The following is a 15,524-nucleotide window of genomic DNA, read 5'->3' on the forward strand; positions in this document are numbered from 1 at the left end:
GTCTTCAGGAGTGGCCCTGTCACTCCAAAAGACCTGAGTCTCCTCAGGAGGTAGAGCCGACTCTGGCTCTTCCTGTACAGTGCGTCTGTGTTATGAGTCCAGTCCAGTTTGTGGTTCAGATGAACACCCAGTTACTTGTATGAGTCACTCTCTCAATGTCCCGTCCCTGGATGTTCACTGGTGAGGGGGCAGTGGAGTGGCGTCTGCGGAAATCCACCACCATCTCCTTGGTCTTCCCCGCGTTGATGAGGAGGTGGTTCCGCTGACACCAGTCCACCAAGTCCTGCTCCAGTCCTCTGTACTCCGCATCATCGTCGTCCGTGATGAGTCCGATGATGTCAGAGTCATCAGAGAACTTCTGCAGGACACAGCTGTCCGTGTCATGTCTGAAGTCTGCAGTGTAGAAGGTGAAGAGAAAGGGCGCGAGGACAGTGCCCTGGGGCGCCCCCACACTGCAGGTCCGAGTGTCAGACACACAGTCCCGGGCTCTCACTAACAATCCCCTAAAGGGATCGCAGCAGAAACAGTTTGAGAAGCTCTGGTGTATGGACTGGATGGTTAGAACCTTCTGCAGTTTATTCTGTGACTGAGCTGATGTTTCCAGGTCCAGACAGAGCCACCTGTCCTTAAAGAGTGACCGCTCCATACATCATCCTCCAGAGTTTAAAGAACCAGGACGGGGGCCGGAATAGTGGGTTGAATTTCATAAAATCTCCAGAGCTCTCTCTGCTCTAACTGAACCCAATGTGTCCAGTTACACGTCTGATGCAGATTTATCTTTTTACAGGTCTGTTTTCTAAGGTTCAGGGAGAAGTGAAGACTTGTCTGGTACAGAAGTTCAGCCGTGTGTGTGAGGGCATCGCTAAAGAAGGAAACTCCTCTGAACTGAAGCAGATCTTCACAGAGCTGTACATCACAGAGGGAGAGGCCACAAAGCAACATGAGGTCAGACACATCGAGACCAGGAAACCGGCCTCTGCAGAGACCGCCATCAAGTGTGAAGACATGTTTAAACTCCCAATCAGAGAAGAACCAATGAGAGCACAGACAAAGGGACCAATCAGAGTCGTGCTGACGAAGGGCGTGGCTGGTGTGGGGAAAACGGTGCTGACTCAGAAGTTCAGTCTGGACTGGGCTGAAGGTAGGACCAACCAGGAGCTCCAGCTGCTGTTCCCGTTCACTTTCAGAGAGCTCAATGTGCTCAGAGACACACAGTTCAGCCTGGTGGAGCTGCTGCACCACTTCTTCAGTCCATCCAAAGCTCTCTGCAGCTTCCAACAGCTCCAGGTGCTCTTCATCTTTGACGGTCTGGACGAGTGCAGACTTCCTCTGGACTTCAGCCAAACCCGGGTCCTGAGCGACCCCACAGAGTCCGTCTCAGTGGACGTGCTGCTGGTAAACCTCATCAGGGGGAGCCTGCTTCCCTCCGCTCTTCTCTGGATAACCACGCGCCCCGCAGCGGCCAATCAGATCCCTGCTGAGTGCATCTCCATGGTGACAGAGGTGCGAGGGTTCGCCGACCCGCAGAAGGAGAAATACTTCAGGAAGAGGTTCAGAGACGAGCGGCAGGTCAAACTTGTTCTCTCCCACATCAAGAGCATCCACAGCCTCCACATCATGTGCCACATCCCGGTCTTCTGCTGGATCCTCTCCACAGTTATACAGAAGCTTCTGGAACAAACAGAGGAACCAGAGCTGCCACGGACTCTCACACAGATGTACGTCCACTTCTTGGTGGTGCAGGCCAAAGTAAAGAACATCAAGTATCACCAGGGATCAGGGGCAGACCTTCACTGGACTCCAGAGACCAGGGAGATGGTGCAGTCTCTGGGAAAAGTGGCCTTTGAGCAGCTGCAGAAAGGAAACCTGATCTTCTACGAGTGTGACCTGAGCGAGTGTGGGCTGGACGCTGCAGCGGCCTCAGTGTACTCCGGAGTGTTCACACAGGTCTTTAGAGAGGAGCCAGGCCTGTACCAGGATAAGGTCTACTGCTTCATCCATCTGAGTGTGCAGGAGTTTCTGGCTGCTCTTCACGTCCATCAGACCTTCTTCAGCTCTGGAGAGAACCTGCTGTCCCCATCAAACTCTTCTGAAGAAGCCTTCTTTAGCTCTGCTGTGGACCAGGCCTTAAAGAGTCCAAACGGACACCTGGACCTGTTTCTGCGCTTCCTCCTGGGCCTGTCTCTGCCGACCAATCAGAGGCTGCTGCAGGGTCTGCTGACTCACACAGGAAGTGGCTCTCAGACCAATCAAGAGACAGTAAAATACCTTAAACAGAAGCTCAATGATGAGGGTCTGTCTACAGAGAAAAGCCTGAACCTGTTCCACTGTCTGAACGAGCTGAACGACCACAGTCTGGTGCAGGATATCCAAAACACCCTGAGAGAAGGACGCCTGAAGGCAGATGAACTTTCTCCTGCTCAGTGGTCAGCCTTGGCCTTTCTCTTACTATCCACAGACTCAGACCTGGAGGAGTTTGACCTGAGGAAATACTGTCCCTCAGAGAAGGCTCTGCTGAATCTGCTGCCGGTTATCAAGGCCTCCACCAAAGCCATTTGAGTACAAACTACACTGTGGCAGAGTGGTTAACACTCTCAACTCGAAGTCTACCCTAAATCCAAATGGCAGAACATTCCAGGGTAATGTGTCCAACAAAAGCAGCTAAAATGTGAAAACACTGGTACATAAACATGTCCTCGAGGCCATATAATCCTAAAGTTCAACTACACACAGACTTTCATAAGGTCCACTTCCTCCAGCAGCATCACTGAAGCACAAATCAGACTGACATCGGCCAAACGGACCTCATAGTCGACACTTTGTTTACGATCAGGTGTGAGTGCGCTCTAATCTCCCTCTCTGTCCTCAGTCTGTCCGGCTGTAACCTGACAAACAGCATCTGTGGTCCTCTGGCCTCAGTCCTCAGCTCCTCCAGTCTCACTCACCTCGACCTGAGTCAAAATGACCTCCAGGACTCAGGAGTGGAGCTGCTGTGTGATGGACTGAAGAGTGCCCCCTGCAGACTGGAGACTCTCAGGTGAGACACTCCCATCATGCACTCTGCCCCTTGTTTCCACATGAGTGTAATGCTGTGTGTCTTTAGGCTGTCTGGATGTCTGGTCTCAGAAAGGGGCGGGGCTGATCTGGCTTCAGCTCTAAGCTCCACCCACTGCCATCTAAGAGAGTTAGACCTGAGCTACAACCATCCAGGACCCTCAGCAGAGAGACTGACCGCGCTATGGGACGATCCACACTGCCCCCTACAGTCTGTCAGGTGGGACCACACTGCCCCCTACAGTGTGTCAGGTGAGACCACACTGCCCCCTACAGTCTGTCAGGTGAGACCACACTTCCCCCTGCCTTCTGTCAGGTGAGACCACACTGCCCCCTACAGTCCGTCAGGTGAGACCACACTGCCCCCTACAGTCTGTCAGGTGTGGCCACACTGCCCCCTGCAGTCTGTCAGGTGAGACCACACTGCCCCCTACAGTCTGTCAGGTGAGACCACACTGCCCCCTACAGTCTGTCAGGTGAGACTACAGTCTGTCAGGTGAGACCACACTGCCCCCTACAGTCTGTCAGGTGAGACCACACTGCCCCCTACAGTCTGTCAGGTGAGACCACACTGCCCCCTACAGTCTGTCAGGTGAGACCACACTGCCCCCTACAGTCTGTCAGGTGAGACTACACTGCCCCCTACAGTCTGTCAGGTGAGACCACACTGCCCCCTACAGTCTGTCAGGTGAGACCACACTGCCCCCTACAGTCTGTCAGGTGAGACCACACTGCCCCCTACAGTCTGTCAGGTGAGACCACACTGCCCCCTACAGTCTGTCAGGTGAGACCACACTGTCCCCTACAGTCTGTCAGGTGAGACCACACTGCCCCCTACAGTCTGTCAGGTGAGACCACACTGCCCCCTACAGTCTGTCAGGTGAGACTACACTGCCCCCTACAGTCTGTCAGGTGAGACCACACTGCCCCCTACAGTCTGTCAGGTGAGACCACACTGCCCCCTACAGTCTGTCAGGTGAGACCACACTGCCCCCTACAGTCTGTCAGGTGAGACCACACTGCCCCCTACAGTCTGTCAGGTGAGACCACACTGCCCCCTACAGTCTGTCAGGTGAGACCACACTGCCCCCTACAGTCTGTCAGGTGTGGGCTCTGGTTCAGGGGTTGGTCCAGGTTCTGGTCTAAACTAGACTTGTGTTTTCCAGGTTGGATCCTTCTGGAAAGCGCTGGATGGTTCCAGGTCCTGGAAAATGTGAGTAGTATTTTATTTGGTACAACTTCACATGTAGAAGACTCACAGCTGTAGATCTGATGTTTTTATTTGAACTTATCGACACATTTAGAGGTTTGACAAGCAGCAACTTCCACAAACATCAGACTGAAACTGTTTCACTGGAGGAACTGTCCAACTTTACATTTGAACTAGGGCGATCTTTACATTCATCTTTATTCTCCTAATCTTACAGGTAAATATGATAATACCTTATTATTATAAGACAGATTTATGACGGCGTCTTCTTTATCCTGAGCTTTCGCTCTCGTACTCGTCTGTCGTCATGAATTGGACTTGGAAACATATTGTCCTGCTCCGACGCCTCGGCCGCCGCTCACACTTTGCCCGTCTGTTTGTGCTGCAGTTTGTGGCATCTGTAGTCAAGGGGTAAATGCAAAAGAAGAAGTCAGAATCAGAATTAGAATCAGAAAAGGTTTATTGTCAATGAACATAATTCACAAAATAGGAACTTGCTTTGGTGATTCGGTGCAACATCAAACGATGAACAATGATAAAACAACATATATAAGATGAAAAAGCCCCTGAAGGCTTGGGCCCTGGACACGGCAGACGGGACAAACAATGTCTTAAAAGGTCGTGTTCTTGGTGGCAGTGAGAGGAGGCTGTTGCTGCGGTTACTCCTGAGCCCACATTGTTGAGTTACTCCTGATGCCCTGGTCCTCCTCCACCACAGCTCCCACAAACTCCACCCTTTCCCCCGTCACACAGACACATGTATGTTTGAGTATGGGATCAGAACCTGTGACTAGATGGGCTCCATACAAGTGCATATGGTCCTCACGTGGTCCACACGCAGCGGTCACTGCTAATGTTAAGGCTGAAGTCCAGAGCAGCAGAAACACTGAGGAGCTGTGAGTACAATGTGCCTGGGCACCATCGGCTCAGCTCTGCAGACGTCACATGATCTATGCTCTTTTTCTCTTCAAAACTACACGTTTATTACTGTTTATTGTGTTTTTAGGCCAATTAAAGCTGAAAATACAGAAGAAATAAATAAGTAGGAGTCACTTTTGAATAAGGCTGATTTCACCACTAGATGGCGCACTCAGAGGACATGTCATGTATTAATGTAAGAAATGTCTTTGACTTGTTTTTGTTCATCCTTTCTACAAATAATAATGGATTCATATCACAAAGAGATATTGACGTGTCTCAATCATTATTTAATATGACACAGTCACGTTTGGACCTTTGACTTTTTTAATTGAATGTAAGACACAAAGACATATTGTATCAGACACAAATAAACACTGATATGTTTATGTCTGAGACACAATTAGGCTGCGTTTTACATATTAACTGTTACTCAAGATATATTAATATATCATTTAATATGAATTAAAAGGTCCAAACAGCTTTAGGGCAGAATAAATAAATAGTGGGAAGAATCACACTAATATCCCTAATAACACTTTGTAATAATCAAAGATGATCTGATCATTTTTCATCATAAATGATATTAATTCTCAGTCATATTCAGCAGAGTTTTGTTATTGAGACTTTAGTTCTAGTGAAAAATCACTACAAATCTATCAGAAGGTAATACATATAAATTATAAATGTTTTGGCAGATTTTTTCACATCAATTCTCATTTATAAACATGAACGTTGAAATGACTTGACATGATTGACATTTTCTTTTTAAATCTGTCGTTTTGCTTGTGAGAGTTTGATCTTTTTGTCACATTCAGAGTTCCTGTGGTGACCACTGGGGGCAGTGTTTCTGGATGTGGACATGAATATAAATCTGATCCTGAATCAATAAAGTTGTGTATTTTGATTGTTCTTTTACAATCCATGTGTGTGAGAGACTTAAGCGGCAGTAGACGAGTCAAAGGAGTCAAAAGTCACTTATTGGTGAAAGAAGAAGGCTAAAGTTCAACAATCTGGTGTCTCCACAACATAGTAAATGTGCTGTACTTTGACTTGATAGAATCTTGTGTTTTTACAGCCGTGTGTCACGACCGGCTCGTCTCGCTCCGTGAGGACTCGGGAAATGCGTGTGCCTTGGCGCTCCGGTCTAAAACAAGTCTAAAAACTAAAGTAAAAAGGGCCTAAAGAGTCTTTTAGTTGGAGCAAATATCCACACTGTGTCCACGGACATCTCCCCTGAACACCACGCCCACTTTTAAACTGTCAATCATGTCATCTCAACGTTCATGTTTATAAATGAGAATTGATGAGAACAAATCTGTCTTTGAATAAATGTGGATTTTGAGAGGCTCCAAAGCAGAATGTGGAACGTCTGAAAAACATCCACATTCACAGGTGAAGAAAGCACAGTTTAGGTCGTCCACCAATGATTTATTCACAAATATATAAATGCACATCTCATTTGACCTGCATCAATCCATCAATGTGTCTGTCACAGTGAGTGTGATGCTCTGAAGCTGTGGACCACTTTAAAACACTATTCTGTAATATTCATATTGAAACTGTCGTCATGGAATTAAACTGGAGCCAAATTCAGCTTTGTGTTCTTCATGTTTTATAAAGGCTCAAGATCAGACTAAACTAAGGGTCAAAAACATGAAATATAAGAAGATCAGATCGGTATCAGATCGGTATCGGATCAGTATTGTAAAGAACAAACATTAAAGATCAGTATTGGATCTGGAGCCGCACAAACTGAACGTCCCAGTTCAAAACACTGATGAGGTTTTGAGCCAAACTAAACATGTTGAAGCTGATCACACATGAGCTGAGCCTCCAACCACCTCATTATCATTGATTTACCTTTGAGAAGAAACAGCACTTTCACACTTCATATTTACTCTCACTAACCTGTTTAAATCATCACATTTTAAATGTGTCTTTGTGTTTCAGATCACTGTGAGCTCACTCTGGATCCAAACACGGCACACAGAAGACTCCATCTGTCTGAGGACAAACGGACTGTGAGATTCTCTGAGTCAGAACAAGTTCCAGATCATGAGGACAGATTCACAGACTGTCCTCAGGTCCTGGCCTCCTCCGGCCTGAGGGGGCGCTGTTACTGGGAGGTGCAGTGCTTGGGGGAGGTTGATGTAGCAGTGAGTTACAGAGGAATCAGACGGAGAGGAAAGAGTGAGAAGTGTGGGTTTGGACTCAATGATCAGTCCTGGAATCTGAGGATCCAGAGAGGAAAATATTATTTTATGCACAATGTGAAAGAAAGACCTGAGTTTATGTCAAGTTTGAGAAGAGATGCGCTGTCATCTCAGTTATCTCCATTCACCTCCAGAGTGGGCGTGTTCCTGGACTCTGAGGCTGGAGCTCTGTCCTTCTATCAGGTCCTCTCTGGTGGAGAACTGTCCCACCTCCACACCTTCAGCTCCTCCTTCACTGAGCCTCTGTTTCCTGGGTTTGGACTGTGGGGGTTAAACAGTTCAGTGTCTCTGGTGAAGCTGAGGACACAGCGCCCCCTGGAGGACTGACACTTCAGGTCCTGTTAGTCTGGTCTCACCCCAAACACAAACGCATTTAGAAAAAACATTTAACTTCAATGAGCATTTTATTCTTCATATTATTTAGTCGAGTTGCAACAAAGATTATTATAATGTTCGACGAATCAAACATTTATTTCTGTTTTACATTGGAACGCTTCAAAAAGAAATGTCAAATCTGACTAAACTCTCATGGAGTCAGAAACTGTCACTCATTCTCAAACATTTTTGCATAATTATTTGGCCCAAGCGCCACAAGCTGGCGAGAGGCCTATTACTTCCGTGAGGCGGCGAAAGTGCGCACAAAATCGAGCGCAAAGCGCTCGCCCACTTCCAAACACTCACTAACGCACTCCTTCACTCACGCACGCCCTGTGCAGACTAAATTGTAGTAGGAAAATGGAACATTACTGTTGTAAACGGGCGAAGCCCGTGCAAAAGTGCGCACTAAACGAGCGATTTACATTAGGATGACGACCGCGAAGCCAACAATGACTGAAACCTCCCATGTTATTCCAACGGGGAAATTGCCAGATGCTTAGACTTTCACAAACTCTTCCTAGGGCGTTAGCCCTATTAACCTGAAATTTGGTGAGACTCATCTTCAGGGGTAAAAGTTATACACATTTTTATTCTAAGAGTCACGGTGTCTGTGCGGCAAAGCCGCACATTTTGCCAAGAATTCAAAATAAAATTGCTTTTTGATGGTAAAACAAAGGGTGGAAGATGTGACAGCGTCACAGATTCAGCAGTAGATGTAATAAAAGGACAATTGGGGCGCTAGCACCCCCCCCTCTTGCGGCGTGGCGAGGGCCGATCATTGCCGCTTGCGGCTATATTTATTATTATTATTATTATTATAGTTTTATGTTTTCAAAAGTCCAAGGGCAAAATGGTATTTACTCCCTGAACATTTGTGATGAAATGTTTTGCTTCATGTTTAATAAATGTATTTAATATTTCTTTGATTTTCAGGATGAATTGACTGATGATGGTTGACATTTTGCTGCTGATGTGATTTATAATAAAAGAGGGTTTCATAATACGAGGGAAAATGTCAGGTTATTCTATCTATACTGTTTTTGTAGATGATATGAGAACATGGGCCCCTGATAAAGAGGGTCCGGAGCCTCTCGTCATGGCTCTAGGGACATGGCTCTAGGGACATAGCTCTGGTCATGGCTCTGGACATGGCTCTAGGGTCATGGCTCTGGACATGGCTCTAGGGTCATGGCTCTGGACATGGCTCTAGGGTCATGGCTCTGGGGTCATGGCTCTGGTCATGGCTCTGGGGTCATAGCTCTGGTCATGGCTCTGGACATGGCTCTGGTCATGGCTCTGGACATGGCTCTGGTCATAGCTCTGGTCATGGCTCTGGACATGGCTCTGGACATGGCTCTAGGGTCATGGCTCTGGACATGGCTCTGGACATGGCTCTGGTCATGGCTCTGGACATGGCTCTGGTCATAGCTCTGGTCATGGCTCTGGACATGGCTCTGGACATGGCTCTAGGGTCATGGCTCTGGTCATGGCTCTGGACATGGCTCTGGACATGGCTCTGGTCATGGCTCTGGACATGGCTCTGGACATGGCTCTGGACATGGCTCTGGGGTCATGGCTCTGGTCATGGCTCTAGGGTCATGGCTCTGGGGTCATGGCTCTGGACATGGCTCTGGGGTCATAGCTCTGGTCATGGCTCTGGACATGGCTCTGGTCATGGCTCTGGACATGGCTCTGGTCATAGCTCTGGTCATGGCTCTGGACATGGCTCTGGACATGGCTCTAGGGTCATGGCTCTGGACATGGCTCTGGACATGGCTCTGGTCATGGCTCTGGACATGGCTCTGGTCATAGCTCTGGTCATGGCTCTGGACATGGCTCTGGACATGGCTCTAGGGTCATGGCTCTGGTCATGGCTCTGGACATGGCTCTGGACATGGCTCTGGTCATGGCTCTGGACATGGCTCTGGACATGGCTCTGGACATGGCTCTGGGGTCATGGCTCTGGTCATGGCTCTAGGGTCATGGCTCTGGGGTCATGGCTCTGGACATGGCTCTGGGGTCATAGCTCTGGTCATGGCTCTGTACATGGCTCTGGACATGGCTCTGGGGTCATGGCTCTAGGGTCATGGCTCTGGACATGGCTCTGGACATGGCTCTGGTCATGGCTCTGGACATGGCTCTGGATATGGCTCTGGACATGGCTCTGGACATAGCTCTGGACATGGCTCTGGACATGGCTCTGGACATGGCTCTGGATATGGCTCTGGTCATGGCTCTGGTCATGGCTCTGGACATGGCTCTGGTCATGGCTCTGGTCATGGCTCTGGACATGGCTCTGGACATGGCTCTGGACATGGCTCTGGACATGGCTCTGGGGTCAGAGCCGTGAGGGTTGTTGATCTCTTTTGGAGCTGATTTGATTGTGATGATGTGCGTACGTATCAGTTTATGTCACTGTCTTTAAAAGGATGTGTGATGTCATTGTTCTGGGGTCAGAGGGTCAGATTCCTTTGTTAGTGATTATTTACTGTGCACCAGTAAATAAAGATCCACCTTTTGACAAAGACAAACTGTTCAACTCTTTATTTCTTGATAATTGTTTGCAGAAATTCCACAACAGAACCCAAACTTTGACCAAAGAATAGAAGAAAAATCCCAGGGAAAACTCTTCCTAATGAAGGGCCCCGAGGCGGACTTTCCACACATTTTCAACCGTTGAACTGGAGCCAGTGAAAATGTGCAGTGAGCGACTCTCTTCCTCTCCCGATAACTGGGCTCAGTCTGACTCCAGGGGCCACTGTGGCTCCAGAGCTGGGACAGTAGAAGTGACCTCCAGCTGCTTTCATGGGGCTGTTTGGTGACGAGCGCCCCCCTGTGGAGCTGCTGTGCCACTGCGTAAAAGTGTCTCTAAGAGAGAAACTGCTACAGCCACAACTTGAGACACTGGAGCCCAAAACCCAGCTAAGTTTTGTTCATTTGCTTTTTGAATGGGGACCACAACATTTTGTCCTCCCAAAATGTATCAAATTTTGCACAAAATTCTATGTTGGCATGTCAATAAAATAGTCAAAGACAGCCTTGTCATATTTGTTATGCCGTAGCCGTAGCAATTACAGAAACCTTCCATGTTATTCCAATGGGGAAATCGCCAGATCTCTGAAATGTGAACATGCGGGCGGCGTTGCGAGGGCCAATCATTGCCGCTTGCGGCTATATCTACTATTATTATTGTTGGTGTAGTCCCTCATTCGTCCAGGAGTGTTCCATTGTAGAAAAAGGTTCAGTTGTTTCATCATCCAAGAGTCATTGTCAATCTGCAAATTTAGACCGGGAACTCAGATATTTATTCTATTCTGTGGTAAGCCCTGCCCACCGGGCGGTTCCTCCTGAAGTAAAAGAAAAAGTTGTTTGTTTCAACAGAAACTTACACCTCTTTGTTTTCTATCAAGCTAGCCTCTTATTTACTATCAGTCCTTTAATGGGCTATTAGTCTCCTTTTGTCCCAGTCGCTCTCTTCCTCTTCCCTGAGGACCTGATTAGCATCAAAATGCCCTGGACCTCTCCAGGGATTCAAAATTCCATTACAAACCACAGGAAGATTGAACCTTAACCCTCCATTCCTGTTTTTTTTTATTTTTTTTAACACAAATAGCCTCTTTAACTCAAACCATCTTTTCTCCTGCTCAGAATCTTCTCCTCACTGTCTTCAAAAGAGTGATTAGAGGCTTCAAGATGAAGATGCACGGCGCTCTGTGGTCCTGAACTTGTATTTCTTCTGTGCTGATAGAGCCTCTTGTGCCTCTCAAATACTCAAATAACCCGTATGTACTTTGTCACTGCCGTTAAACATTAAATATATTCATCTTAAAAACTGCATAATTATGTCGTGACATCCCGAGAAGTCATAAAAGGAGAGATGCTAACAACACAACGTTAGCATCGTCAGCTGACAAATGCTAACGGGATTATTTGACTCATTTTGACACCGGAAAGCCGCGGGGTGTCGCGCGCGGGACGTCTCACCGAGCAGAGTCCCGATGACCCGGCTCGCGCCCTCGTTTCTGCGCTCGTACGAGTCGCAGATCGAGGCCAAAACCACGGGATGGATCTTCACCACGGGCCCGTACACCGACATGTTGGAGAGAGACGGAGCGACGTCACGCGGGTAAAGAGACGTCACACGTGCTGCTCCTTGGTGCTGCCCCCTGGTGCTGCCCCCTGGTGCTGCCCCCTGGTGCTGCCCCCTGGCGGTGGGAGGACTGACAGAGAGTGCGGTCTTCTTCGGGTCGAATTGGCACCGGTGAATCGACCGTAAAAGGCGTGTGTCGCCACCTACAGGTCAGTTAAATGTCTCTCAGGTCGATGCAGACGCAAACACAATTATATTTCAGATTTTACCAAACATTTTGCCAGTTTGACCATTTTTGTAAAGTTTATAATTCTTATTCTTCAGTGTTTTATGGCGGTAGTTGTACGTCATTCTTTAGACTTAATTCTTTGGCCGTGGCTGCAGAGCCGCGGCGCGGTCAAATGGCCCAGCAGTTTCAGGAACCGCGGCACTGCCATATAGCCTCATGGCTAACCCTAACCTTAACCTTAACCTTAACCCTAACCCTAACCCTAACCCTAACCCTAACCCTAACCCTAACCCTAACCCTAACCCTAACCCTAACCTTAACCTTAACCTTAACCTTAACCCTAACCCTAACCCTAACCCTAACCCTAACCCTAACCCTAACCCTAACCCTAACCCTAACCCTAACCCTAACCCTAACCCTAACCCTAACCTTAACCTTAACCTTAACCTTAACCTTAACCCTAACCTTAACCCTAACCCTAACCCTAACCCTAACCCTAACCCTAACCCTAACCCTAACCCTAACCTTAACCTTAACCTTAACCTTAACCTTAACCTTAACCTTAACCCTAACCCTAACCCTAACCCTAACCCTAACCCTAACCTTAACCTTAACCCTAACCCTAACCCTAACCCTAACCCTAACCCTAACCTTAACCTTAACCTTAACCCTAACCCTAACCCTAACCCTAACCTAAACTAAGAACAAACCAGGTCTAAACTAGTGCTAACCAGAAATAAACCAGTAAGATTATTTTTATGTTTAGACGATGGGTCAACCGGATCATTTCGCTTGGAGGGCTCGATTTGGCCCCCGGGCCTTAGGTTGAATACCCCTGGTTTAAATAGTTAGAAGTCAGTTAAGTGTAAATTGTAGAACAGCAGAAGAATTAAGAGTTATCAAATATAAATTAGATAGCAACTAAAAATCTCCAACACCCTGAAGCTGCTTAACTGAACAGGAAAAGGTAAAACCTGAATGAATTTACATTTAACATTAACTTAAACAAATTAAATACAGCATGTTCAGATACAGGTTTTTTTTTTGTGAATATTGCACAATGATTGCAGTTTGATGGCGACAGCAGTGATTTCCTGGGTGTCGCAGTGGGTCAGTGGCAGTAACAGTCTCTTGCATATGACCAGCACATTGTGGAGCGGGTCATTCCAGAATAGTCTTGATTTTGGACAACATCCTCCTGCGACACAACGGTCGGACCTCAACCACCTCAGAGAGGACGTGTGTCAAAGGACCTCCACCACCTCAGAGAGGACCTGTGTCAAAGGACCTCCACCACCTCAGAGAGGACCTGTGTCAAAGGACCTCCACCACCTCAGAGAGGACCTGTGTCAAAGGACCTCCACCACCTCAGAGAGGACCTGTGTCAAAGGACCTCCACCACCTCAGAGAGGACCTGTGTCAAAGGACCTCCACCACCTCAGAGAGGACCTGTGTCAAAGGACCTCCACCACCTCAGAGAGGACCTGTGTCAAAGGACCTCCACCACCTCAGAGAGGACCTGTGTCAAAGGACCTCCACCACCTCAGAGAGGACCTGTGTCAAAGGACCTCCACCACCTCAGAGAGGACCTGTGTCAAAGGACCTCCACCACCTCAGAGAGGACCTGTGTCAAAGGACCTCCACCACCTCAGAGAGGACCTGTGTCAAAGGACCTCCACCACCTCAGAGAGTAGCTTCAACAGCCTGTGCATTGTCCTGCAAACATTTCTCTTATGTCATGTTGCATCGTGGCCGAAATAAAAAAGAACAACATCTCAATTTCAGTCTTGTCTTTTACTTCAACTTTTAGATTTTTAAGTTTGCATTAAACTGTACGTAGATGTGCCGACCACACTGAGGAGAATAACTCTCTGCTTGTCTCTGTCGACAATCCCGTTGGCCTCAAAAAACTGCTGAATTCTGAACAGAATTCTTCCCAGCTTTGATTTTTAGCATCAAACGTTGCTAGAGTGCCAATGGTCGCCATTTTACCAGCTTTTTCCTTTGCGTTTCTCATTCCCCTTCTTTTATTCTTTTTTTTCCCCGAAAAAACAAACAAAATCTTTACCCGTTTAAAGTTCTTTATCCTCGTCGCCAAAAAGATGTTGCATCGTGGCCAAAATAAAGAACAACATCTCAATTTCAGTCTTGTCTTTTACTTTATACATAACCTGCTCGACAACTCTTAACGGCCTCACACCAGGACAAGTGCGCCCTCTATAGGTGAGCACAATAATAACAACTCTATTTCACACATTCACATCAGGAGGAGCAGAATACAGAATGTACAATTACAATACAATCCTCTATTACAATATACCACATGTCAGGTTCATCTTATTACAATTCTAATGTGAACAAGCCCATTTCCTGGTCATCTGCGTGGCCCCTGCTGCGTGGCCCCTGCAGCGTGGCCCCTGCTGCGTGGCCCCCTGCTGCGTGGTCCCTGCTGCGTGGTCCCTGCAGCGTGGCCCCTGCTGCGTAGTCCCTGCAGCGTGGCTCCTGCTGCGTGGTCCCTGCAGCGTGGCCCCTGCTGCGTGGCCCCTGCAGCGTGGCCCTGCTGCGTGGCCCCTGCAGCGTGGCCCCTGCTGCGTGGCCCCTGCTGCGTGGCCCCTGCGTGTGGTATGTTACACTTAATAATGTACAAACGCTCAGAGCTAAAACGAAAGGAAGTCTAAGCCACGCCCACTTCTGCTAACCTAACCGCCACATAAACTTTGCGGCCAATCACCTGACTCAGATTCTGCTCCGCTTTTATTTCACATTTTAGAAACGTTTATGGAGTTTTAAGGAGCAGAAAAACCTCCTCGGACTGAGAAGTGAGACCAAGAAGTGACACAACGTGAGTGACTTTAATTCACCGCCTCTTTTATATCTCTTTTATATCTCTTTTATACCTCTTTTATACCTCTTTTATACCTCTTTTATATCTCTTTTATATCTCTTTTATATCTCTTTTATACCTCTTTTACATCTCTTTTATATCTCTTTTATATCTCTTTTATATCTCTTTTACATCTCTTTTACATCTCTTTTATATCTCTTTTATATCTATTTTACATCTCTTTTATATCTCTTTTATATCTCTTTTACATCTCTTCTATATCTCTTTTATACCTCTTTTATATCTCTTTTATATCTATTTTACATCTCTTTTATATCTCTTTTATATCTCTTTTATAACTCTTTTACATCTATTTTACATCTCTTTTATATCTCTTTTATATCTCTTTTATAACTCTTTTACATCTATTTTACATCTCTTTTATATCTCTTTTATATCTCTTTTATAACTCTTTTATATCTCTTTTATATCTCTTTTATATCTCTTTTATAACTCTTTTATATCTCTTTTATATCTCTTTTATACCTCTTTTACATCTCTTTTATATCTCTTTTATATCTCTTTTACATCTCTTTTATATCTCT

General features: G+C 46.9%; 1 protein-coding gene across 1 annotated transcript in view; it reads left to right on the top strand.

Moving 5' to 3' along the window:
• The first annotated feature begins 734 nt into the window (after nt 1–734).
• The window catches only part of LOC140355702 (uncharacterized), a 31,243-nt gene continuing 16,453 nt past the window's right edge, over nt 735–15,524 (top strand). Inside the window, 9 exon segments of the mRNA XM_072440359.1 lie at nt 735–2,550; nt 7,136–7,206; nt 7,533–7,652; nt 8,961–9,137; nt 9,247–9,357; nt 9,631–9,741; nt 9,859–10,122; nt 11,768–11,902; nt 13,166–13,801. Coding sequence (XP_072296460.1) covers nt 745–2,550; nt 7,136–7,206; nt 7,533–7,652; nt 8,961–9,137; nt 9,247–9,357; nt 9,631–9,741; nt 9,859–10,122; nt 11,768–11,902; nt 13,166–13,801 — 3,431 coding nt within the window. The 5' untranslated portion in view covers nt 735–744.

The sequence above is a fragment of the Eucyclogobius newberryi genome, unplaced genomic scaffold (assembly GCF_026437365.1).
Source record: "Eucyclogobius newberryi isolate DKJ021-1_F unplaced genomic scaffold, fEucNew1.0.hap1 SCAF_12, whole genome shotgun sequence".
In the NCBI taxonomy this organism is placed as follows: Eukaryota; Metazoa; Chordata; class Actinopteri; order Gobiiformes; family Gobiidae; genus Eucyclogobius; species Eucyclogobius newberryi.